Below are 27,377 nucleotides of genomic sequence, written 5' to 3' on the forward strand. Positions count from 1 at the left end.
GCATGACCACATTATTGGGGTGTACCATACTTTCCGTACTTAATGGACTACCCTTTTCTAAGTCGACATACTACGTGACGATCACGTTGCATAGTGCATTTAATAGACCAATTTCGCATTACTACGACTGTTGCTATTTTAGATATCACGTGACGCGTGAGATTTCAGAACAAGGCTGAACTTTCTTTAGGTGGAGGATACCGATGTTTTATATCAGTTGATTATTATTGTTAACTTTCGGAATATTCATCAGCACTGACACTGGTTACAATACACGTCAAACATATGCATACAGACATGTGTTTAGTAAAAAAAATTATAAGTAATACTATGAACATTAAACATTCTAACATCTTACTAATAGTTCAATGACATAATATTTAGTACAATTAGTGTATCTTTAAAATCATTCTTTCATCTATATAAAAATACCCAAGTTACCCAAGGCAATCAAGTAAGGTGGTCTAAAGACTCGGCATCGATAATTAAACCAAACAAAGATATACAATAGCTGTTTTATACTGTAACATAATAAAGCGTTGGATGACAATGCATACACAAGTCCGATGAGTGTTTCGTTTTTATTTAATTCTACTAATTAACAAGTCCACCACATTTCCAATTAATAGATACATTCAGTAACTCTCAAATCGTAAATATTGAAGTCCAATAATTAAAAAGATGGCGGACGGCAGAACCTACGGGCCTGCCCCCGCGATTCAACAATTACAATGAGAGCACCGACCCTAAATACTACCTAACTACTGGTAATACATACTATGCCCTTTTACATATGCCCTTTTTAAAGCGCCTTTGAACGCACAATACTGTATGAAAAGGGCGCTATATAAATGTGGTATTATTTTATACATTATTTAATCCGATGTAAATGCTAGCCAAATCTCTACAAAACACAATCTGACTCTTTTTCTACTAAATGGTTGCCTATGGATCTGGTAGCTACAATAAACTTGTTGATAATGGAAATGACCTACAATATCGTAACATTTTATTATGTAGTGGGTCGACTTTGTTTGGTTTATAGCTTTATTTGATTTTCTCTATTGTATTTTGAACTCTGATCGCTCGCTGTTATGTATATCTTTTATATACCGACAAGGGGTTTAATTTAATCATGCAAAAACTGTCTTTACATTTGAAGTCTGTTATACAATAATGTTTACATTTGCACTATTGTCGGTATGTGTCGACCGATTATAATCCATGTATTACGTTACAATACAATACATAGCAATACATGTATATAACTATATTTCTCAACGGTATGGGTGTGTTGATGTGTGATGTTTTTTATGATCGATCTTTATAGGACTAGGCCCTATTTAATGACGGAGTTTTCTTTTACCGACACCCGCTAAATAGTTAAATGTTTAGCATTACATTTTTAAATATTTAAAACTAACAGTTTATATAGCGCTTTAATAGGTATCCGGACTTTCGTTCCCACGGACAATCGTTCTTAAGCAAATTTTGACAATGCACCAGTTCGTTCCTACGTTGTTTTGACTACCAGGACATTCGCTCAAACGTTTATTTGACAACCCAGAAAATCGTTCTAACATTATTTTTGACAGTCCGAATATTCTTTCCTACATAATGTTCACAACCCGGACATTCGTTTCTACATAATTTTTACATCCGGACATTGATTCCTACACTTAAAGGCAATACCTTAACTGGGAAAACAATACGTACATGTATATATAGTAAAGGGCCATTCCATTCAAATTCAACATGGAACTTTAAACAAACGAACGCGATCGGTCTGTGTTATGCATTGAGGGTCACTCGTACGCCAAGAAACACCATTTAAGTCTACAAAACGGTGACCATGCAGTTAAAGTCTCCCCCGATTTCCGCAAGGTTTCGCATATTACAGGTATCAGTGTTGTCGATATATTCGAATAATTGTTAACGTTATCATGCTCATGCTCACGAAATATTTTAAAACTTAATAAGAATAATATATAAATATGAAAAATAGCACACTATTTTACTAATGACACATTAAAAATTCTGGGTTTGTCAATATAATTAAGGAATTATTGTCCGGATTGTCAAAATAACGAACGAACGATTGTCCGTGGTGTCAAAACAACGTAGGAACGAACGTCAATCTGTGTCAAAATTAGCGTAGGAACGATGTCCGTCATTCATTTATAATTATGATTAAACTGGCTAATATCTATTCAGTAATATAGTTCTGACAATCTGTAAGGAAAAAAGGACATTCAATTTGAGTATTTGGTGTTTAATTAATTCTAGAAATGACTACGCTATACTTCTACCTGGAGAAGACATGAAGGTATCATATATTGTGTTTATTGACCAGACATCTACGTGTGGTTTATGACAACTTGTTGCTATTTAGTATTTGACGGCACAGTATCTGATCACAACGAGATATATAGAATCTTGCATGAGTGGTCGTTTTGTATTGAATTAATTAAACGAGTCATCTAAATAAAGATAAAAACTAGGCTTGCCGAGTTTTTATCTTTATTTGGATGACTAGTTTAATAAATTCAATACAAAATGACCACGAATCTAAGATTCTATTTATAACATGACCACAAATTTTCTCTTTATTTTATGCTCTTTTCACCGTTTATTCACATTGTAAAAGAGTTGAACTGAAGAAATTCGCTGGAATAATGACGTCATTTCGTTACAAAAATGACGTCATTTCACAGTTATATAACTAGTGTAATAACACCCGTGTAATAAACAAAATTGAGCATTACGTTATTTCACTCCTGGAGCGTAGGTCATGTTATAAAATTCGTTTGTAGAAAACTAAGTGGCAATAAAACCACAGATCTATCAATGAACAAGATAATTGATCAATCTTTGATAAAAATGCTCACGCGAAGAGTGTAAAATTGCATGTCAACAATTAAATACATAAAACACTTATATTAATTAAGAACATTTATTTAGTACATAAATACTTAAAATGGGCATTATATACTAATTCTAATTCTGACAATTTCATCTTGAGTTGACAATATTATTACGGTCGCCGAAAGTTTCATAGAGTGAATGATTTAAATCAAATGCGGCGTTGGTTTTAAACATATTTATTCAATAATGTGTTTTACAACAAAATGTACAAGCATCTAAAGTTTATAGGATTGGAACGATAGCTAGGCTAGTAGGGTTCCTTTCCTCAAAGGAGAGGAAATGCGGCGTTGCGTGGCACTATTAGCATTTGATACACGTTCAGCCTCGTTCTGATATTCTGCGAGTCACGTTACTTCGCCCTCTTATCAATTTCGGCGTATTGTGAAAAGGATCTAAAATGTACTCAAGTGAGTTACAAGTTTAAATAATGATTTGTTTATTGCTGTTTACGATCCATTCAAAATCTTTCCATTGAACATAATATTCAAATTTTATATCAATTTGTGAATAACTGATATCTCATTGCCAAATTTACTTATGACTATAGCTGTTCTCAAGCCACGAAGCGTATATTGAAAGGAGATGAATCGAGTACTTGACCCTTACTGTAGTAAATTTAATCTTATGCAAAAAGTTATCATCCGATTTTATTGGTTTATACGTTATCTTATTGCTTATTAATTCCTCTTTAAAAAGATAACTTTTAGTTTATTCCCGTTGGTATTAATGGATTTATAGCGAGTTAAACACAAGAAATAAACATTTTATGTTTAACCACCCGACGTGAGTGGGTACATCAAAATGTACAACCTCGGCGCTTCGATGTACGCTAATTATAAAAGGTCGATAGTTACGGTCACGTGACTCAGTTTCGAAAAGATATTTGCCGATACGGTCCCGTTTCTTATCCGTGTCAACTAGAGTCAGTGCTCAAGCAAATAACATACAACTGTTTACTTACCTGTACTGATACTGTTTATATCACACTTTACAGCATATTCATTCAAGCCAAGTGGATAAACTCTACGTTAAGAGGATATACGTCGTGGTCTCAAAATGAACGGCACAAGGTAGGATTGTGTTGCCTGTTTATGATTTTAACCATTAGTAATACAAATATAATTATCGTTATTAATTATTATCATAAGAATCTTCTGTATTTATTTATTTTATTATGATTGTAATAATACATATTATTATGAATTTTATTATAATCTGTACACAATAAATAAATATTAATAAAGAATAATAGTTGTAGTTGGGCCTTTTCACAGATTTTGGCACGTATTGAAGTTTGTCATTAAATGCTTTATATTGATAAATTTAAACATTAGACCAAAAATTCTCCAGTAACAGAACTACAAGAATACAATTTAAAAAAGAAAAGAAAAAAAAGTAATCCGCAACAGGGCTCGAACCAATAACCCCCCGGAGTCCTGAAGTAAAAAGTCTTTCGTTTGAAACACTCGACCACCCGTGCTCATGTTATGAAGTGATGCATTTTTTTCTTTATATATTCAATCCTCGAAGTTTCACAAAAATATAACGACAACAACAGAACTTTCCAAATTATTCAATCGTTTCGCGTTGCAACGCTTTATAATTTTCAGGTTTTCAAATCGTCAAAAGCATACATATAATTGATATTTTAGAGCATGGTTCATGTTCAGTAGTACTATTTCCTCACAACTATCATAACTAAAACGAAAATTTGCGAATCTGAAACAACTTTTTTAAATTTTGTCAATTAAACAAAACGTGAAAGGGCCCATTTAAATATAACAGCAAATAATACACGAAAATAAAAACATAATATGTATTTTAGATCATTATAAATAAACATGACAAAATAAAAATACGGAAAGTAAATCATTTATTTCTTTTTATCACATGCCATACCCTGTTTCCCATGTAATATAACCATTGCATATCTTTTTATCTTACACATGTGTAATATACTTTGTAAGCGTTTTTATTGGCTTATTTTCGTTCGACTGAGCAATCGCATTTTGTTACTTTGCTGAAATGACGTTGCAACGTCAAATGGCGTCACGTAATGTAAACAACATTCGGGATTTATCATTATGTTTGCGTAAATATTTATTTAATTTGCTCATTTAAAAAAAATGTGATAAAAAGATCTGACACTCGTTGTCATTTCCTACCATATTTTATTAAACTCGTCCAGGAAATTCGTAAGTAAGCTCGCAAAAGGCTCGCTTACTAACTAAATTCCTGAACTCGTTTAATAACATATGGTATGATATGACAACTCGTGCCAGATCCTATATATATCGTTTTATATTGTTCTCATTTATATTATAAACCAAAACGTGTTATTCGTCTCTTTGCTTGTCGAGTGTCAACCTTAAATGGCGACAAGCGAATTTTAAGCGAAGCAAGATGCGACACGCGACATTTCAAACGAGTAGCGACCATATATGGCGCACATATCGTGCATTGTCGTCTTTCGACTTAAACTCATTGCGCACGACATATGCCATCCAGAGCGACGCTCGACATTTGCTTAATAAAATGTTTCAAATGTCGCGCGTCGCTCAGGATGAAAAACTTTCGATTGCCGAGCGTCGGCCATGAAATGATTACACTAAAAGCGGCTCCAAGTTAAAACAAAAATTATCCAAAAGCAAAAATTACAGATAAAATAATCAAAACAGCCTCACGTTGCGTTAAAACGGCCATACAGATGGTTATAATTTATTGAATTATTATTAATGGTATTTTTCATTATTTTACCATGTGATTAAATAAAATAAACGACGAGGAAAGCTTTTCATTATAATACAAATTTAAAATCACCTACTTACATAGGAGTCAATGGTTAAAAGATGTTAGTGATTGCAGTAAGTGATTGAATCGGATTTGAGATTAAATGATATTTACATGGTGTATTTGCATGCCGAGTGCTCAAAAAATTATCATACAATCTATAAATAAAAAACGAAAAACAACAACAACCTATTGCGCATACGATCACACGATTACAAATTGAAATGACAGCTTTATTATCAAGTTGTAAGCGATACAAGTTCACAATTTGCATCTCTGATTTCGTTTGCACTTAGAAACAATATGCAAATTCAGAGTGTTTGAATGAAATTTGCATAATTGATACATCGTTTTTTTATGTTTTGCTGACTGCCTCGTGAAAACTATGAAAACAGGAAGTACTTAAAAACAATATAATATAAAAATCAATATAAGCTCTATTTATTGAAAACCAAATCAATATACAACGTATTAACGCATTAATGTTACGAGCAATTTAAACGTTTACTAATAAGAAACAAAAATGAATACTCGTATTGCGAGACGTCTTGTTCTTCTGAAATCCGACTAAAATATAAATAGTAGTAGTAGTAGTAGTAGTAGTAGTAGTAGTAGTAGTAGTAGTAGTAGTAGTAGTAGTAGAAGTAGCAACAGTAGCAGTAGCAGCAGCAGTAGTAGTAGTAGTAGAAGTAGAAGTAGTAGAGAACAGAGGGGGTAATTACGAGACAATCAAGAATGCGACGGCCGAGCCGAAACAGGTATTTTTCCATATTATACACTTTATTTCTTATTTTTTAATTTTTAAAAGCCGCTCACGTTACTGTCATTTCATTAACCCATTTATGCCTAGTGGACTCTCCCATCCTTCTAAATTGGATCAATTTATTTCCAAAATTAGGGATGTCTAGTATATTTATTTCTATATTTAGAATACTTCTTACAGAAATTCCTTTAAGCAAACAGCGCAGACCAAGATGAGACGCCGCATCATGCGGCGTCTCATCTGGGTCTACGCTGTTTGCCAAGGCCTTTTTCTAGACTCTAGGCATAAATGGGTTAAGGTAGTGATAGGCGTTTATTTCGTATTTATTATTCGTTGTATATGTCGACTTTCCTCGCCGCGAAATTTCTTAGCGGAAGCTATAATTATGTGATCCTGATTAGAAAATTCGTTGCGAGTAAAGTCGACATATTGAGCGAATATTAATACTTATTAGTCGCCACTTATGTTCTTGATGATATGGCTGGAAAGTAAGCGGCATTAAAAAAAATGAATACAAGTTATAAAGGATGTGTCAAAGGAATTTCTGTAAGAAATATTCTAAATATAGAAATAAGTATACTAGACATTGCTAATTTTGGAAATAAATTGATCCAATTTAGAAGGATGGGAGAGTCCACTAGACTTAAATGGGTTAAAGAATGTATTTTATTTGTAGAGCATATACACGTGTCTGCTACGCATAAATTCATTGAAGGTACATATCGTTCACGCATTTTATAGTAGATATAATTATTTTGAATCCAATATTCTGCAACGATTAAAAACTTAGAACCGTTAATAAACTACTGCGTGTGCATCGAAGCGACGCAAAGCCTCATTACGTTTAAATATGATATTAACTCTTGCAGTTATTAAAAGTGCGACGCATGGATCTTTCATTTAATTGATGTTGCCTTTTGTAAATGAAATGCTTACTTTCACTTTCAAAAATTTAAACAACAAAACTGAAAATTATCCTATACTTTAGACACCAATGTATCTTACTATATATGTATGCTGACACAATATTCATACGAATGACGAATGACAAACGGGCCCAGCGCGTTCTGCAATGATAAAGTATTGCCAGCTTTTCACATAGAAAATAAAAAGAAGTTTATTGTGCAGATTCATTGCAGCAGACTTACGTTATAAGCTATATCAGTTAAATACTTAACATGACATGCAATAATTGTTTCGCGTGTTTTGATTTAGATTTCTTCAAGTCAGGGTAGAAAAAAAATCTATCATCGGGCCACTTAATGGTTTAAAAAAACACTTAATCCTCTCAGAAAAAAAACGTTTGATCGGACCAACAAGGACCAACAATAAATATTTATCTGACAAACTTTGAAAATATTAGCGTACTATATTTTTTAAACGAACGCGTAACGTCGAAAATAATAAACGATCATCTGCATTTTATCTAATATTTGACTCTTATATATAGAACTTAAAAATTACATTCCGTAATGACTTATATTTGAAACGAAATCCAACTGTACATGTAAGCATAAACATGCACATACCTATAATTTTACATTGTTGAACTCAATTCAATGCATTTATATCAGTTAAACGTTATGTATAATAATTGAAAATTAATGGGAACTCAAATCAGTATCAACATTTCTATGTATTGCATTATTACAATATTTTATATATTATGCATGCTATATAATAACATTATTATAAAAGTATGTCTACTTTTTTTGTCACGTTGGGATTATAAGTTTTATATATTTGTATGACATGTGAAAGATGTTGTTGACGATACATTTTGTCAATGTCTGCTCTGCTTTGTTTATATCCTAAATTCACTTAGGCGTTAATGTTTTTAGTTGTTCGCTTGCGAACAATTTAGGTTCATACCACGCGTTTCAAACAAGTTTTCTTAGTTACGATCCGGAAAGCTGCCGCATTCGCGCCGCTGCGCCGACAAATAGTTGTATAATTTATGCTAGAGGTTTGAGTTCTTCAACTATATTCAGTCACAAATGGAAACATAATATGAATATCGTGTTAAATGGAATATTTTTTAACGGAGCGTATATATAAAAGAATCAATAAATAATGTTTGAATTATACGTGTCGCGGAAGAGAATTGCATGAATGATTAAAATAGTCCACTATATGCTGCGTCTAAATCACGTGATATTTTTGCTCAGATGCGGGAAAATGAAACTACTGCTTATCAACAAGTATAGTGGGGTGCCCAATACACTTTCACGAGTCTGTTGCGTTACCTCGTTGATAGTGCTTGCTACTACAGCGGGGTTAACATTGATATGTCTGGAAAACGTTCTTTTGTTCTGAACAGATTGCGGCGATCATTTGTATTCATGGTGCTAGCAACGTAATATCATAAGGTTAAGTTTTTTTATGTTCACTGTTCTCAATTCATAAAACGTTGAACATGAGTTAACCCATAACTACAGGCATAGTATTGACAACAACAAAAATGCTTTATAATCGCTAAAACCGAACATAAAAAACAACTTAATATAAAAAGAAATATCTTTTAAAAGATAGTCTGCGTAAATGTTGACTTTGAAATAAAATTTGAAATTTGCGTTTCTAAATAATACAATTGAAAAAAATTCACTATTTTGTTTTTTACACTTGTAAATAAATGAAATGTGTGTTACGTCTTAAATTATGCAAAAGCGAACAGCTTTAGTGCCTTCAGCGCTTTGATGTTGTTTATGCATTGCATACACTATTGCAAGTGGGTGTTGACTGCACACGCACTGTTTCTTACTTTTCCAGCACTGAATCTTTTACCAAGAGCCGGTCAGGCAGTAGCCGAGTGCTCGTGTTCCTCGTGGTGTTATTCGCACTGACAACTGTGGCATTGGCAGTGGTGGTAGCACTGACCGTGCTGAAGGTCAAGGACATAGGTAAACCATTTCAATTTTATTCCATGTCGAGGAATGACTCTATTTCTACGTAACACAGCTTAAATACAGTTATGCTGCTTAAATTGTTTACATGTAAACGTTTTTGTTATGAAATATTTATAGCTAGACACGATACACCACTATCTTACCCTCCATAAGCAGTAATTATTCGCTTGGATTATTTCCTATAGTGGCTGTCGGTTGTGTTTGTTCATGTTATTATTAAGTTGTATGACGCCTTAACAGTATTAGTTGAGTGGTACGCGTGAATCAATTTAATTCTATTCCAATATAGAAATTTATAAAGGATCATATCGGAAATTTAATGTATTCATGCATACAGGTCAATATCAGGTTAATATTGGTTACATTGAATATACAACAAAATGTTGTTGTTTACGCAACGCCGTTTCAGAAAATCGTTTCTATTTTTCTGTAAATTAAAAAAAGTTATACAATTACCCAAATTATTAGAAAAGGTCAGTACTTCATTACGTTTCTTGTATTAAATTTCCAGAGAATCTAGTTCCTGTCGCTACAGAACCACCATCAACAGCGGAAAGTATTGGTTAAATTGGTTATATATATATATATATATATATATATATATATATATATATATATATATATATATATATATATATATATATATATTGTTAAATTAAAATCTTATATAAATATGCATGCATGCAATCTTTAAATTTGATTTGTTGTAATGTTGCTCAATATATTAAAATATACTTATTCATTCATTAATATGTCCATTGGACAAAATTTACATGTGACTGCATGTGTTTACGGTCGCAATTAAACTTGAACAATAAGCAGTCTTTTCTAACATTATACGATCAACTAAATATTCTTATCCAAATCAAACGTGTTTGCATACAAGCGTTGTGTGTTTCATACATGTGTAAAACTATTCTTGTTTGAAATAAATACGTTTTAACTAACTAAAATATTGTTTTACAAAACAAGATAAAGTTGGCTCAGTAAATTAGTTTTTCTCAACTTACGCTTTTGTATAAGTTGCCAAAACGATGACAAGATATATTGAGGTATGGAACATTTTTTCCATTTTCGTAAATAAACAAACATTTTCAGTCCTGGTGGAGTGTTTTCCATACATTTTTAACATAAGGACTATTTTGCCATGACTAATATCCTATTTAAAATGCCGTTTTGGAAGAGCACACAATTTACAAGAACTCATAATAAATATTGATGCAATTTTGACAACATACAATATTTATTTTTATCAAAATGTTGGTAAATGAATCGTATATTGCGTTTATTTAATTACGCTGACATGAATAAGTTTTGAGCAACTTTGCCGTCAAGTTAAGGTAAGCATAGTACTATACTTGCACGTTTTGCAAACTTTGTCTTTTCAGCGGAATCGGATATATGCCTGACAGAGGGCTGCGTTATGGCGGGTGTGTAGAATACCAACATCAAATATAACCGGAACAATAAGACAGACCTTTGTTCTTTTAACCTTTTTGTAGATGTAAAATATATAGTCCCCAATATGTTATTAGCTCCACTCTTCTTATACTGATTTGCGTATTTGGCTTAACTTTTCACAGTTGAATATCATTAATTCGTAGTTGATTGTAAAGTGATGAATTTGTTTCTGTAAGTCATTTTTTTGGTCAAATTATTGAGTAAATTTGAATTATTATGTTGAAGCAACTGAAAGTTTGATTAATCTGTGTCCATACTTGTTTAATGATGACATCAGTATCTTTGACTTATCTAGTTACATATATCTTTTCTGCCAATGAAAATGGACGTCTATCGTATGTTCTAAACAATTTATGTATTTAGCCGCCAGGTTGCGTGGCGCCATGGATACTAAGGTGAACCCATGTGATGACTTTTTCAACTTCGCGTGCGGTACGTGGATCCAAAAGCACGTGATACCAGAGGACAAGAGTTCGTTTGGCACTTTCACCCAACTTGGGGATGACGTAAATGTCATAGTAAAAGGTGTGAGTACTTTATTTATTTACGAAATACGACGAATGCATTGACCTTACCCTAATAGTAGCTTCAACTTAACGTTAATTTATGTCACCACCTTGACATGTCGTAATTATTTAGTTATTTCACGCTAAGGAAACTAATGATTCGTATGCATTCACATCAAACCATTCACTTGACCGAAAGTTCAGTGGCGTATTCGATATTTATAACACATGCTAGTGTGCAAACTGGAATATTTATGTTAAAGACTTTATTTCGAGACGATGCTTACACTCATATGAACAAATGTAAACAAATTAAGTTCTTTAATATATTTCTTTTGCATAATTTCACTATAAACCGCTTAAAAAGTCAACATAAACTGTGTAATGAAATTTTCATTGCAAATGTCGTTTGTTATCAAATGTAACGTTCAAAATGCTATACAATCTTACGGAATGTCTGGTTTAACTACAGTTGTGTTTACATTTGTGAACAGTTTTCGCAATATTTTAGAGCTGTGAATTAAAGGGGCATTTTCACGTTTGGGTAACTTGACAATATTGACAAAAATTGTTTCAGATTTGCAAATTTTCGTTTTAGTTATGATATTTGTGAGGAAACAGTAATACTGGACATTTACAATGCTCTAAAATAGCCAGTATATGCATCTTTTGACAATTTAAAAATAGGAAAATTATAAAGCGTAAAATAAATAAAGTATAAAATACATCTGTCATTGTATCCGGAAGGATGGTAGAGTGGCCTAAGAAGTAGACTTTTTTACTCCAGGAGGACTTCAGAAGTCAGTGGTCCGAGCCCTGTTGAGGGTTACCTTTTTTCTTTTTTAGTTTTATTCTTGATTTTTTACTGGAGCTTTATCAATATAAAGCATTTAATGACAAACTTCAAAACATGCCAAAATCTGTGAAATGGCCACTTTAATGTGATGTTCTGCTTAAACAAATCAGGCTGGGAGTTTAGAATTGGCACACATGGCCGACCACGGATAAAGCTATTTATTCATGTGTTAATACTTTTTATTGTGTTCGAAAATTATATGTAAAAATATATAATTGTAAATGATAGTGTTTTCCTACAGTAGCATATTTCATTCTTCAAAGCAAAATAAAAGAAATTCATTGTTGATAAGAGGCTTGAAAAATATTTATATTGAGAGAATTATAAAGAAGAAGAATTTTCAGAATTCGTAATTATTTTTAGCTGGGCGAAAAAACATTATCGTGTTGCTATGATTTAAACATTTGTGTTCTAAATCGACACTACGGTATTTTAACAGTGTTGATGGAACTATCGAAAAATCGCAAATTTATATCACCTAGAAGTGTAACTATCAACCATCTGTTTTAAGCGCCTTCCAAACCTTCAGATATGAACGAAACGAATATGAGAGGATAAAAAATAATCAGTTTCATTTTAAGTTCTTACAATAATAAGTTCTTACCGAGACAGTTCGCGTTTTTTTACAGGTGTTCTTGAAGTCGCCGACAAGCACGACGACCCGGAAGTGGTCACAAAGGCAAGAAAGTACTACAAGGCATGTTTTGACGAAAGTAAGACATAAAAGATAAAGTTTGTGCTTCTTTCTGGATATTTGTTCTGACAAATTCTTTTTGGTGACGGTCTGTCCTTCCGTCAGTGCGTTTGTCTTTTTGTCTACCAGTATGTCCGTTTAACCGTCTGTGTAACCGTCCGTCGCACCGTCCGTCAAACAGTCTTTCTTACAAAACATATATATACCATCCAAATACTGGGAAAATCAAAAAGGAAAGGTGCAAGCCACGTGCTGTGTTGTTTTTTTTTCGTTTCCAATCAGATAGTTTCAAAACGGAAAAAAATCAAAGCATATACATACACTGTATTTCTGATTGTAGAGAAAATAGAAGACTTGGGCCTAACCTATATCCAATCTTATCTGACGGCACTTGGCGGATTCCCAGTCCTTGCGTCGAAACCTGGAGGCAACTGGGTTGCAGCTGGGTTCGACTTGGTGAATCTATTGGTGAGGACTAGAAATGGAACAAATATCTTGCCTCTGATAGACGTGGGTGTGGTGCAGGATGACAAGAACCCATCGAAATATATCCTCTACGTAAGTAGTAAACAGTTAGTGCTAACTGGTTAGTTAAGTATAAATATATGTCACCCGACTGATTCTAAAATCCTCGATCCAAGAACATATGAAGTTTTTAAGATATTGTTATTTCTTCTAAATTTCGTGTGTGCTTAATCATAATTTGAATTATTAATAGCATGTTTGGGGTTAATTTGTAATATGTTGCGTTGATGTCCAATCATATTTGTATATGGGATATCAAATATTTGGTGCGCTCAAAACTCTCTTTAACCCTATCATATATCACTGCCACTGTACGTACAAATATATATCAAGCATCCATAAATGAACTAAATGTACTTTATTCACGTTCTTGGACTTTCAGGTAGATCAACCCAACCTCGGTATGCCGAGCAGGGACTATTATCTCAAGGTATGTGCATACTACAACTTACAAAAAAACATGTTAACGAGATTAATTTTCTTTATTATTTCGTTTGTTAGAAACCCCAATATATTACATTCAAAAGAAGTCTATAATTTGAGTTAAAAATGCAATACAAACGTACTAAAAGGATGACTATACAAGTGACGGTGCAGTTACAATTTACCGTAAAATGTTGAAGAAACTTACAGCATCGAAGGAGATATACAAAATTAGTAACAATAAAACATTATTGTTCACGTATAGTTATATAAAATGTGTTTACATAAGTGATACATTTTGAAAAAGGAATACTTTTATGATTGCAATAATTCTACACACTAACTTTTACGTCTGATAATTTACCACGACGCATAATCGTATGAGTCCACTAACATGGACAACTCTATTTTTTGGGCCAAGCCTATATTTTTAGTATTCAAAGTTGAGTTTTTAGGTCTTTGACGATTTATTTGACCATATGTTCTATATTTACTTTACATAAACTGAACTTTAACATGTAAATAATGTGAAACAAGCGCCTGTCATTGGCGTCGCACTGAAGTGCGGCGACTAGTATGTAATACGCTTTTTTTCGCTTATGGGAGGAGAAGTTATTTTACGGAACAATGTATATATTTTTGTTGTCAGAATATCTTGCATAGTGGTGATTTGTTGTGTAAATTAGTGTAAATAAGTACTGCATTTGTGCCTATTACATTATCTACATCATTTATAGCCAATAATGCAAAGCTAATTCTTTTAATTAATAACTGATCACAGGGACTGGGCAATAATAAAAGATCACAGGGACTGGGCAAATACGCGAACCGGTGAAACTTTCTGGTTTTGTATAAAAACAAAACATAATCAAAATATATTTAATTTGTGGTTTTTCTAACAATAGCGCAGACTTTTGCTGTTCGAGTTTTGGTTAACGCGTATTTTCTTCAATTTTACAAGACGACAGCGATTACACTGTTTATTGCTTTATTGATAACCGTTTTACTACAGTCACTTATTAATATCTTAGTTAGAAGGTGATTTTTCTAGCGGTTCCGTAGTGTAGTGGTTACACGCTCGCTTCACATGTTAGAGGCCAAAGGTTCGAGCCCTAGTAGAATCAAATGATTTTATTTGTGTTCTATGTTAACTTTTTGTTTTGATGTAGACATTTTAGTTTAAATAAATATGCTGTTTTATTGTAACCATTTTTTTATTATGCCCATGAAATATATGTGTGAGAGGGTGGGGGGGGGTCGTAAACACATTAAAACTTTTACAGTGTTTTCATATCAATGAGTACTCAACCCCTATCGTAAATGAGCAACGTAAGAGTAAGTTCAGAATCATCTCCCTCTTGAAGTTGAGAAAAATATGAAATTACGCTTACAAGATGAAGCAGATTTTTTTAAACCTACACAGTTCTGTTCCATTAATGAAAACTGCACATGGATGCCAGTAAAAAAAAGGAAACCAATGTAAATAAAATGTACTATGAAATATTTGGGGGTTACAACACAAAATCATAGATAATGGTTATTTGGGGGTTATAACACAACATCATAGATAATGGTTATTTGGGGGTTATAGCACAAAATCATAGATACTGGTTATACCAGTATCTTTTTCTATTTTGTTTAAAATAATCGGCCAATATATTAATATTTACAGTAGAAAAAAATCTTTCCTTGTAACTTCATTGAGTGCCTTTTACACTGAAATTCCCGACGCCCTTTCATGCTTTGCATCAATGCTTATCTTGTATTTCATATGTCATGCCATATTTTTTATTTATGTGGGAAATAACATGTTAACGACAAAAGTTTAAACGACATACTTACCCATTTTTGATGCTATTGGCTGAAAATGATTTATTTCATTTATACATGTATAACCATGCATCATTATCACTTTAATATCAACATATTGATACCGTTCTATACGGTCTGCTATCAAGACACGTGTCTTGTCCAGTGGATTTGATTTGTGTTGCTCTGTTTGTCAGTTGGTTCCTTGTCATCAATAAAGGACCGCATAGAACACAGTTGTTGTTTTCTGTCGGACCAAGTGAATTTTCGCTGTATGTGAAATTTACTACAAACATTTTCAATGCAGTTTCATTAGATTTGCTTTAAAAAACTATAAATAGGCTCGGTACCGTTCCTCAATGGATACATTTACGGCATAATCATCAACGTTCTGGTATCGATTCATTCTATTTTCTAAGCTTTAACAATTTAAAAATCAACATTAAACATCAACATGTTGGTACCGTGAAATGTTCTATAACACAAGAGCTAATTCAATCCTTCTTCATTAATTCAATCCTTCTTTATTACTTCCAAACCTCCGACTTTGCAACCAATCAAACAAAAAAGACACATACAGACTACACGAAGCAAGTACATAGGTATGTAACTGTTGCTTTTGCAATTATAATCACCATTTACAACAAAAGAAGCGCAATTTGTTTCACTCATGGTCGAGTGTCGGACCTAATGCGAAATCATACACATAGTTGTCAGGTCGGCAATGTACATAAACAACACTGTTTGATATTTCAGGAGCGCAATGCCACCGACCTGATGGCCTACCAGACCATGTTGGAAGAGATTGCCGTAGCTCTAGGGCGCTGATCAAAGGAAGGCTAGTGAAGCTGCAAAGCAAGTGGTTGATCTGGAGATTGATTTAGCAAATGTACGCGCAGGCAATGTTTGAGCTGCATGATTATCTTTAGTTTCTATATATTAACTAATTCTCTAGGTCTAAACTAAACATACACTACTTTCTCACTACGCTAAATCTATACGAATGCTTATTATTGATTTATTATGTCAATAATATTTTGATTTGATTATATATTTAAATGTTTAAACGCAATTCAGTGTTTTAAATATAATTAAATGAGTCATTTAACATCAAATTAATAGATCGATGAACGCTAATTGGCTTAAATAAAAAAATTAAAAGTTTTCAATATGTCTTTTTATAACTCCTACGACAAAAATATTTGTATTATTAAAGAAATAAAACAAATTTCAGAACAATAACAACGCACGTAAGGCAAATTGTCAAGTCCATGACAGTTGTGTCCCAAAATATACATATCAATATGATACATGTAAGCGAGATTATACGATTTTGTCAAATATTTATTAATTTATAAAATGTGTAAAACACTTATTAAACATAGATTTCAATATAAAGTAAAATAAAAGTTAAGAAGAACATGTGTCGAAAAATGCGAAATAAGACAGATATTTAATTATGTACAGTCGAATTCGCCAGCACGTAAATAATGCATGTACGATGTGAGTCTTAATTAAGTTTAACGGTTCATTTTAAATTCATGCAACGATATCTATTCATACGACACACGAACACTCACTATAAGGACGAATGCTTCGGTTATTGTAGGAAAATATGTACGAAATACCTTCGTCACAATCGGCTCGGGGCGCTAATTTGTCTTTGCTGCATTTTATGAAATTCGGCTTCAATGTATACTTTTTCTGGCCTATTTTGTGTTATTGCAACATATGTTATCAATATATTACAATTTAAAACATATAAAAAATCGTATAATCTCGCTTTGATAAAAACTGTACGTTGTATTTATATATATTTCGGTAATATCCAGATTACTGTACGCAAGGAGGACAGGCGGGACCCTGAAAAGCTGTACAATAAAATGACCATCACCGACTTGGCGTCACAGTTTCCAGGAGTAAGAATAAATTAATGAGGGATATTCAGAGTTTTATTTAATACATTAAATAAATGATAAACACACACATCATAAAATATTGTATTAATAAAGAATATTAAACATTAAGTAATCTTGCAGGATTGACATGAGTTTTCTTTTAAGGGCAGGGGTAACTTAGCATCAAATAATTCATAAATGTCTGAAAAGCATTATGAATGAATTTCATTAAATAAATAACGTACATAACATAATATTCAATTTTCTAGGTGGCATGGCAAAGACTTATAACTGGCATTTTTAATCACGTTGGCATGACGATAGATGCCAACGAACCTGTTATTGCTATGGCTCCACCATTTCTTGTCAAGTTTGGAAGCATGCTTAGCAGATACACCGCAGAGTAAGAGATACTGTTCTTTTTTTTCATTTGAAGTCATTTTAGCTGTTTCGTTTCAATTCTTTTTAATACGTTTGGTTTATACGAACGACAATATATACATGTATATTATGAAATTGTGCTGTGCCAAATGCATCATAATGTGCTGCATCAAATATAAATGCATAAATAGACGAAATAAATACTCGAAATAGTTGAAACTTATGCAGACACTGTTGACCAATAAATAATTAACAAATTGTTATATGAACAACAACTATATATTAGTAAGCACGTTTGGGTAAGTCAAAATAAATGCTTTTCTACACAGGACGCTGGCAAACTATGTTGTTTGGCAGAGAGTCGTTAGCAACACAGAGTTTCTCCCAAAAAAGTTTAAGGAAATCCGTCTTAAGTACAGTAAGGTCAGTACATTGCATTCATGTTAATAGTAAATATTTCTCGATTTTACATTGAGCAAGCATTTGCCAAATAAATTAAACAATACGTAAGTCGACGTACTTTATACTTGTTTAACCAATGAATTAAGTTATGTAAGGCAGTGTTATATAAACAATATAATTCATTAAGAAATACCGATAACAATCCTAATATGTATTGAACTAATTTTCAAACTGACTTTATAATATTATGCAGCAAATTTTACTTAATTTAGCATAACAAATAATCATTTCGACAAAAATAAACTTATATTTCAACAGCTTTCTAAAAAAATAACCCATGCAACAGAAACATTTCCTCATTATATTCTTTGATAATGGTATCAACGAATACGTCAAAGATGCCTTATAAAATCAATATGCATTGCTATGAAGAGTGTCCATCAGTTCAACAATTTCACCGATCCTTTCTTGTGAATCTGAATATGTGATCATGTTGGATAGTTGGAAGAGCAAACGAATAGCAAATTCGCCAATTATCTTTACACTTTGTTGTGCGACCAATCCAATTTTTATCCAAATATTAAGTACTGATTTTAGTAAATATATTTCAACAAACACATGAACAGACGAAACCTTGAAAATAAATGTAAATATGTGTTTTCTGGAAAGTTGTCGTAAAAATTAAACCGTGCCTTGTTCATCTTTAGGTGGACTTTCGTCTATTTCTTGTTGTCATGATTTAAACATGCATTTTCGTCATAAGGTGGCAATTAAAAAGAACTCATAATTTCTCATCCGTTGACAGGTGATTTACGGGACTGCCTCCGTACCCGCCCGCTGGCAGACATGCGCCAAAATTGTGACCAACGCTATGCCGGAAGTAGTTGGTCGGCTGTTTGTGGAAACGGCCTTCAAGGAGGACGCCAAGAGAGATGTAATGTTTTCGTCTTTTGCCAGACTGTTTATTAAAAGTCACTTTCCATAAATAAAGGACCATTTGTTATGATAGGGGTTCTTTCAGTCTGACACACGTGTTCATTTAATTAAGACAGTACAAACCGAACGAGTTGGAGATAAACGATATACACCTTTATTAAAGAACATATTTATCTTTGTTACACGGAGAATGAAAAACGACTGGGTGAGAAATTATAGATTCACATAGCTATAACCCACTTGATTCTTAGTACAAAGAAAGAATTATGGGCTTTGTGATTGAAAACACATTTATTGTGGCTTTTAAATGTTCTATACTGATTTAAAAGCACGAAACACAATTTGCTCATTGTTTTCAGAAAGAGTAGCTTGCATAATCTTCAATATAGAAAACTTATTAGTATTTATTTGTTTTGAATACCTTTTTTATGACACGGACATGAACTTTTTTCTTAATATGTGTTTACCTGTCCGTTGATATCATGCGTTTGAACTAACTCAATTTGATTAAAATGATTCTCTTTCCCAGGTATTGGATCTTGTAGACAAGCTGCGTGAGGCGTTTAAGGAAATGATTGACCACCTTGACTGGATGAGCTACACAACCAAACAGATTGCCAAGGAAAAGGTGAGAAGAGAATGGGCCAATTTGCTTATAATATGATGCTACCCCTTGCTTGTTTGTGTCCATACACTAATAAGAATAACACATTTATACAAAAAGAAATTATTTGGCCAGACAGCGTTTTAATCTAGAGGAATTTTACTTTTATGCAATGTAAAGTAACATGTAAGATACAAATATTCGTGACTACTGTAAATACGTTGACATTCATAATATGTAATCTTCAAAACAGGTTTATATTGATATTTACCATAATGAATTCTCGTCGTATTGTCTTATTTATATAATGTATGAAAATAGTATTTTCGTTATTTGTGACTCTATGTAATGCTCATCTGGATTCCTAAGACAATAATAATGTTGCTATTCCATGTTGTTTACGTCATTGTACTTATTTTGTCCAGGCCAATTACATAGACCCGCGAATCGGTTACCAAGATCTTGTGTACAAAAACAACGACTTGAATAATTTGTATAAAAATGTAAGTAGTTATAACATAATTGTTTATTATATCTTTTAATATTACACCTCAGAGATATTGGTCCTTCTATATCAATATGGCCGGTATCAGTCTGTAAAATGCGATAGAGAAACCTAAGAGTATATGGACCGGTCACTATGTTTTGTATATGGACCGTTCGGGGTTACACACCACTAAATTTGCACTGTGTGGAAGCGTTTTATTGTACAGCATTGACACTATTTCAGCTTAAACAAGAGAAAAAAAAATAATTTCGAATAAACGACACGCTTACCTCAATGCAAACGTTAATCCAATGTATATAACAATAAAGTCGAAACGATATTCACTTCCACTTTCTATTCGTTTATCGAAAATTATTTTAAATCACCTTATTTTATTGTATTCCTATCGAAGCTTACATTATGTATAATAAACACACAATCCGAAATACGTTTTGCATTCGTTCGATGCCTTAAACAAATAACTTACTGTAAAAAACACCACGTCCGACATGTCTTTTTAAAACATCCAAAGAATTTAGCTCCAACTGGAATGTTTCGTCAGAGAAACTACGTCACACGATATACGCCATTGTTTGCGCATTCAGTTGCATGCAAAATAAGGTACGGAAAGCCGGTACAACACTGTACAATGGTACAGGGGCCACTCTTCGGTGTAATATAAGAAATAGTAAACTCCACTTCGGTCCCAATGGCATTATAGTGATTAGCCAGGCAGTCAAAAACTGTAAATGGACTTCAGCCTACGGCTTCGGTCCATATACGGTTTGTGGCTGCCTGGCTGGTCACTATTATGCCATAGGGACCTCAGTGGACTTCACTATTTCTTAATTTAAAAAAAGCCTAATTTATATTATATTATATTATATTATGAATCATGGGTATTAATTGATAAGATTTCGTAAATTGAGTTAATTTATCTACAACAAAACATTATGAACATACTTTGTAAAATAATTATATAGAACATTAAGGTAGTCACAACTTCGTTTGTCTCTCAGTCGTTATACTGTGATGCTATATGGGAACACTTTGACAAAATATTTTTAACTCAAGTTCATTTGGACGCTCTAATTTTCTAAGTAACACGTAACATTGAGTACAGCTGATAATTTAGGCAATAACTTTATATACATGTATTCTTAACTTGCGTGCTAACAGGTTTTACTAGTTATGGACGATGCACTATGTTACGTAGGCGACTGACAAATTTCGGTATTTGTTGCCCAGGTGACTGTAGATGAGAACGACCCCCTGAAGACTCTTGTCAGTATAAGAGAGGCATCGGTTATACGCACACTTCTGCTGCTGAGAAAGGACTACGACAAATCAGAGTGAGCGTCTGTCATTGACACTCGGCGGCTTAAACTAGCAATCCTCGCTTTGAACTCTGCATTTCGCGGTTTATACTGGCCACCCTTGATTCTAGCATTGGGTTGTTGAACTCTACATGTCGCGGTTTAAACTGGCCACCCTCGTTTCTAGAATTGGGTTGTTAAACTCTGCATTTGGTGGTTTAAACTGGCCACCCTCGCTTCTAACATTGGGTTGTTAAACTCTGCATTTCGCGGTTTAAACTGGCCACCCTTGCTTCTAGCATTGGGTTGTTGAACTCTGCATTTCGCGGTTTAAACTGGCCACCCTCGCTTCTAGTATTTAATTCTTTAACTCTGCATTTGGTGGTTTAAACTGGCCACCCTCGCTCCTGACATTGGGTTGTTAAACTCTGCATTTCGCGGTTTAAACTGGCCACCCTCGCCCTAATTTTTCCAGTGACCGTTTGACGGTTTTAAGCGTGTTTATGTTGTATGTCGTATTGCAAGTGTCGTCCTGCATTTAATCAGCAAATGACCACTGACCTTAAAAAACAAGACCGATGATTATTTTTCTCTTGACAGTATTTTTAGAATTCTGCATACCTATATAAATGCGTCATATATCAAGTACATGTATATCAACATATATTACTCGCTGACTAGAACGTTACTGGTACTGTCGCGGTTTAATATTGTAAATAAGCGTAGGCCCTCATAACTTGTGTTTATTTCATTAGCTATACTCTGAAAATATCCGATGAAGAACACGTGCATACTCCATTCAAATCATTTCATAAATTACATTGCAGTTGATCTAAAACAAGAAAGTGTTATTATAAATTATTTTCTTATAAAGTGATATATTTCTTATGTTAACATCGTAGACCTTAAATATAAGTTTCTAAAACTATACGTTGTTTTCCCGCACATCTACATTAAACGTCACTTTCAAGAACTTAATATTCTGAGAGTTATTTCTTTAATTAAGCTGTTTTAATTTTTAGATATTCTTATTTGTCCACATATTGTTGAATTTGTATACGAACACATAACCATTAATCTATTAGTAATTTATGCATATTACGACGCTTAAGTCTATTCACACACAAAATTAACTGGCTGATAACATTCTGTAACGTATTGTTTCATTTGTTGTGCGTCCATCATTTTATCATTCGATATGTATTTTATTATGTATTTTTTAGGTGGCACATGTCCCCAGCAACTGTGAATGCCTATTATGCGCCAAATATCAACTCAATAAGTACGTATAATTGATAGCAAAATGTCAACTCTAGTATAACGTAAAGTGTGTCGCTAAATGGCAACGTTATAAGTACGATAGTTTATCGCCAAGTACCATATCCATCAGTACGTATAATTAATTCAATGGTGGATTCACAACTCCCATCTTGGATAAGCACTTATATTTAAGCTTGTCCAAACATAATTTAAATATAACTGACAATACTGGTATTGTTGGCTTAATGTAACATACGTATGCTTGGTTAACGTAGGTCTAATCAATTGATAACTGTTTCTTATAAATATACCAGAGGCAATATGTTGCCCCGCTCGTCCGACGACAATATTATCAATTATTATCAATTAAAGTGGAGATTCAACATATACACATTTTCCATGTATGAGCTTTGTGTTAGAGAACAGATTAGAAATAATGTAATGCCTATTGATGCTAAGCATAAATAAAATGAGGTTCATCAACTTAAATCATTCTTATAATTATTTCCAGCATTCCCCGCTGCCATTCTCCAACCTCCGTTTTATTCAAAAGACCAACCGGCGTACGTAGCTTAACCTGTTCCTTACTTGTTGTAGATATTAATGACTTGCCTCCCTTTTGCTATCGGAGATCATGCTTTCAAAGTTTATGTTTTTATTCGAGTATTTCCATTTAATTATTATTTACAATAATTTCCATAAATATTCCACTAAAATCTAAACAAAAACCGTCGTTCTGAATGATTTCATCGGTCACTGGGATACAGTTATTAAGAAGGTCAGCCAAATAATCGAATACAAGTTCTGACTCAAAATGAAACTTATTAGTTTAAATTGTGTCTTCACGCATATTTGTAAAATGTTGATGTCTTCTTCAATCTCATACAGTTTGCTCTGTCCTAAAAGTGATAAACTTGATGTTTAACATCTTCTATTAAACGCATGTTTTTAAAGCTAATGCATACATCAGGCCAATAACATAAAATGTCAAAGTTATTCCCGAATGTTTAAATGATTACGCAAGGTGTGCTTATTTTTATATCAGCTATTTGAATTATGGAGGAATTGGGTACGTCATCGGTCACGAGATTACGCACGGTTTTGACGATCAAGGTATGGCTCTATTAAGAATAATATCTTCACAAAACACAGTCCATATGTTAACTCTTCATCAAACTTGAATTGCCAAAATTAATGGAATAAAAAACGCTGTATTTCAGCATTGAAGGGATACAACTACCGAATTTTACAAATGACATTTTTCGAGGCCGTTGTATGTCTTGAAGGCTTCCAAAAACCCTTCAATGAGCGCAAGTTACCATGTACATTATGCATGTACAAAGCAAAATAGGTTAAATCGATTAATTGAAGATAATAGCTTATATATCATGGCGATTATGAACAATCTTGACCTTTTTTCGCTATGTGCATGATATAATGAAAACATATTAGTAATTGAAAAAAAATGTTTTTATCAAGACACAGGATGAAGCTTTCCATACGTTTGAAATTTTTATTGGGTATTATCGTCAACACCATATTAGTCGGCTAATCTCGCACTTCAGGACGTATGTATGACAAAGAGGGAAACCTTAAGTCCTGGTGGACGGCGGATGACGGCACGAAGTTTGTGGAACGTGCTCAGTGCATCATAGATCAGTACAACGGCTTCGTGGTGCCAGGAACAGGCAATATGACTGTGGGTTTACATAAGCAGATCAGACCCATTACTTAATATAAATAATAACTGTTATACGAATCAATTAATTTAGATTTTTTAAGATCAGTTGTGATGTTTACTTTTTAGAGCTGTGGTGAATGTTGGTTCCAATTTACCAACAAAAAAAGTTCCGGTGAATTATCGATTCTATTTCATGATCAATCAAATCAATTACGTTTTAAGTAAACTTAGTTAATAATGTTTTGTATATGTTTAACTGAATTATTTATATCTTGAAGTGATTGCGTTAAATAAAAAATCAGGCAAACTTTAGATAACATAATTTTTTTTCAATCAAACTGTTCCTATGTTCGGAGAAAAGACTTTCTTTAGATAATGGTAAGTGTTATCTATCAAAAGCGCCATTATTAAATACAACGCATGCTTTGTGTCTATTGCAGATAATGGTATCAACACCCTTGGCGAAAATATAGCGGATTCTGGTGGCATAAAAGAAAGCTTCAATGTGAGAATATAGCAAGCGACCACATTATTTAAAATATTTGTTCTGTAATGGTGAACACGCCCATAGTGCGGTTTATTTGCAACAATAACAAACTGCCCCATTCATCAAACGAGTTTTGCATAAAACATATTTTGAGATGGAATTTATTACACAACATTTCTGTTAAGGCGAATGAAAATAAAAATGGCCTTATATCCATATTTTTCGAGGACCTTAATGGCGTACCGGCAGTAATTACGGTTATATACAAAGCGTATGGTGGCGTTTTCAGGCGTATCTATAGTGGGAGGCGAATAAGGTGTTTTAAACATTCTTTGTTCAAGGCGTACCGAAAGTGGGTGAACACTGCAAGAGGAGGCAAGGAGGAGCCCAAACTGCCTGGTCTGGCCTACACACCGAATCAGCTGTACTTTCTCAATGCTGCACAGGTATCTGTTTTAAAAGCTGATTGTTGATAATTTGGTTTGAAAAATGTGTAAGCAGTGCATAACTTGTATACAAAGCACCGATCAATTTTAGGACCAAAGCACTAACTGGAGCCCACAGATACCATGTAAACCATATATCATATCCCTCATATTTAAGAATATAAAGCATTTGACCCATTTAAAGACACGCAGAAAAACAAAATGGTCCTGTTTTATCGAACACAATTCGATCTTATACAATGTCGAAGTTGTACTTACAATTTGTTTTTATTGAACAGGTTTGGTGCGGAAGTATGAGAGATCAAGCGAAGGTGGGGCATATTCGTACACAACCACATAGCATATCGGAGTACAGGTAACACAAACGTAGGAAACATGAAACAGTGCGAATGGCTTCCCTACCATTTGATGCGTCAATAAACTCTCAAATGCAGGATGTAGATTTATGTAAACTGTTTTGAATTTACAAAGGTTTTTTCCTCTGTGGTTAGATGTAATTTAAATGCAGTGCTTCTTACAATTTGTTGAAAGCAGTTGATATATTACAGTCATCATAATGTATAAATGTTCATGTATATGTTGGAGCCAACATCCATGGCTAATCGGGATGCTAAATAAACCGGCGTCCTGGCATGCGACAACATTTTATATTAAGCTTTATTTTGTCTGCAAGTTTATGAATAATGTATATACGTTGCTTTGAACTTCTTAGTCTCCAGTATATGGAAAGTGTAGATAATTTAGTGTCTACAGCACTACAATGACTCTTTCCCGATGTAGTAGGTATGTTAAACATTCCTTGCCTGAAATTCAGAGGGTACGGTCCCCTACTAAACTATAATATTTTGCATCATGTTCGATTTCCATGCCCCACTATCAAAGTGTTTTTGTCATGCAGCATCGATATTTGTTTGTATCATATACATTTGTATTGCCCTACTTCCTGTTTGTACGGGCAACACATGACTACTATATTGTTGTGTAATATACAATCCCCTTCCCCCACTTTCTGTTTGAGCGGTCACTTAGCCACTTAAATATGTGTGGTTCATATAAATAACCATTGCCCCACGTTCAGAGTAGACGGTCGCCTACAGCACTCAGAAGTTTCCGTACCATATGTTTCAATTTTCTTGTTCGACATTTCAGAGAGAAAGATCCCCTAATACATTATAATCATATGATTAAATTACTACAATGCTTGTTGTATCATATATACTTTCCTTTCCCCACAATTCATGGGAAAATTCCCCATGCAGAACTGCAAGTTTTAATATGATACACACTTTTCTCTCCCCACATTTCAGAGTGTACGGTCCTATGCAGAACTACGATGAGTTCTCCAAGGCATGGAACTGCCCTGCAGGATCCTTCATGAACAGTAGGCGCAAGTGCTCCGTCTGGTAGAAACACGGTACACATATCAATATGCAGGTAGAACTCTTTGGAAGACATTACATATTAATAATTATTAACATGTCTCTAATAAAAATTAAAGCATATTCATGTTTTGGAAAGAATTTAAAACATGCTGCAATTTAATTGTACAGGTTCATTGGGTTTGTTCAAAGAAATGAACTCATTTAACTTCATTTTTTCCAAAGCATGTCCACGTAAAAATGAAAGCTTACATCGTTAATAAGTGTTTTTCAGCTTTATCAGTATTTTGTAGACACGCAACTAAATGTTCATTGTGTGTAATTCTTAAACGTATTGTAATTGAAGTACTTGAATAAGTACTTGTGATAAATAACCACGTGCCCCCCGTAATCTACACTACCCCCTCCGTAATACAGACCTGTTTGAAAAAAATGAACGGGG

At 33.4% G+C, this 27,377-nt stretch overlaps 1 protein-coding gene across 1 annotated transcript in view; it reads left to right on the plus strand.

The window, feature by feature from the left end:
* The window catches only part of LOC127831231 (membrane metallo-endopeptidase-like 1), a 34,956-nt gene extending 7,993 nt beyond the window's left edge, over nucleotides 1–26,963 (plus strand). Inside the window, 24 exon segments of the mRNA XM_052356217.1 lie at nucleotides 3,959–3,995; nucleotides 9,248–9,378; nucleotides 10,773–10,814; nucleotides 11,209–11,370; nucleotides 12,837–12,920; nucleotides 13,242–13,459; nucleotides 13,809–13,856; nucleotides 16,415–16,481; nucleotides 16,483–16,547; nucleotides 17,491–17,577; nucleotides 17,826–17,959; nucleotides 18,267–18,360; nucleotides 19,145–19,273; nucleotides 19,805–19,903; nucleotides 20,305–20,382; nucleotides 21,615–21,718; nucleotides 22,906–22,964; nucleotides 23,454–23,505; nucleotides 23,988–24,055; nucleotides 24,508–24,645; nucleotides 25,064–25,128; nucleotides 25,452–25,556; nucleotides 25,835–25,911; nucleotides 26,864–26,963. Coding sequence (XP_052212177.1) covers nucleotides 3,959–3,995; nucleotides 9,248–9,378; nucleotides 10,773–10,814; nucleotides 11,209–11,370; nucleotides 12,837–12,920; nucleotides 13,242–13,459; nucleotides 13,809–13,856; nucleotides 16,415–16,481; nucleotides 16,483–16,547; nucleotides 17,491–17,577; nucleotides 17,826–17,959; nucleotides 18,267–18,360; nucleotides 19,145–19,273; nucleotides 19,805–19,903; nucleotides 20,305–20,382; nucleotides 21,615–21,718; nucleotides 22,906–22,964; nucleotides 23,454–23,505; nucleotides 23,988–24,055; nucleotides 24,508–24,645; nucleotides 25,064–25,128; nucleotides 25,452–25,556; nucleotides 25,835–25,911; nucleotides 26,864–26,963 — 2,243 coding nt within the window.
* The last annotated feature ends 414 nt before the right edge of the window (nucleotides 26,964–27,377 follow it).

This window comes from Dreissena polymorpha, chromosome 5, assembly GCF_020536995.1.
Source record: "Dreissena polymorpha isolate Duluth1 chromosome 5, UMN_Dpol_1.0, whole genome shotgun sequence".
NCBI lineage: Eukaryota > Metazoa > Mollusca > Bivalvia > Myida > Dreissenidae > Dreissena > Dreissena polymorpha.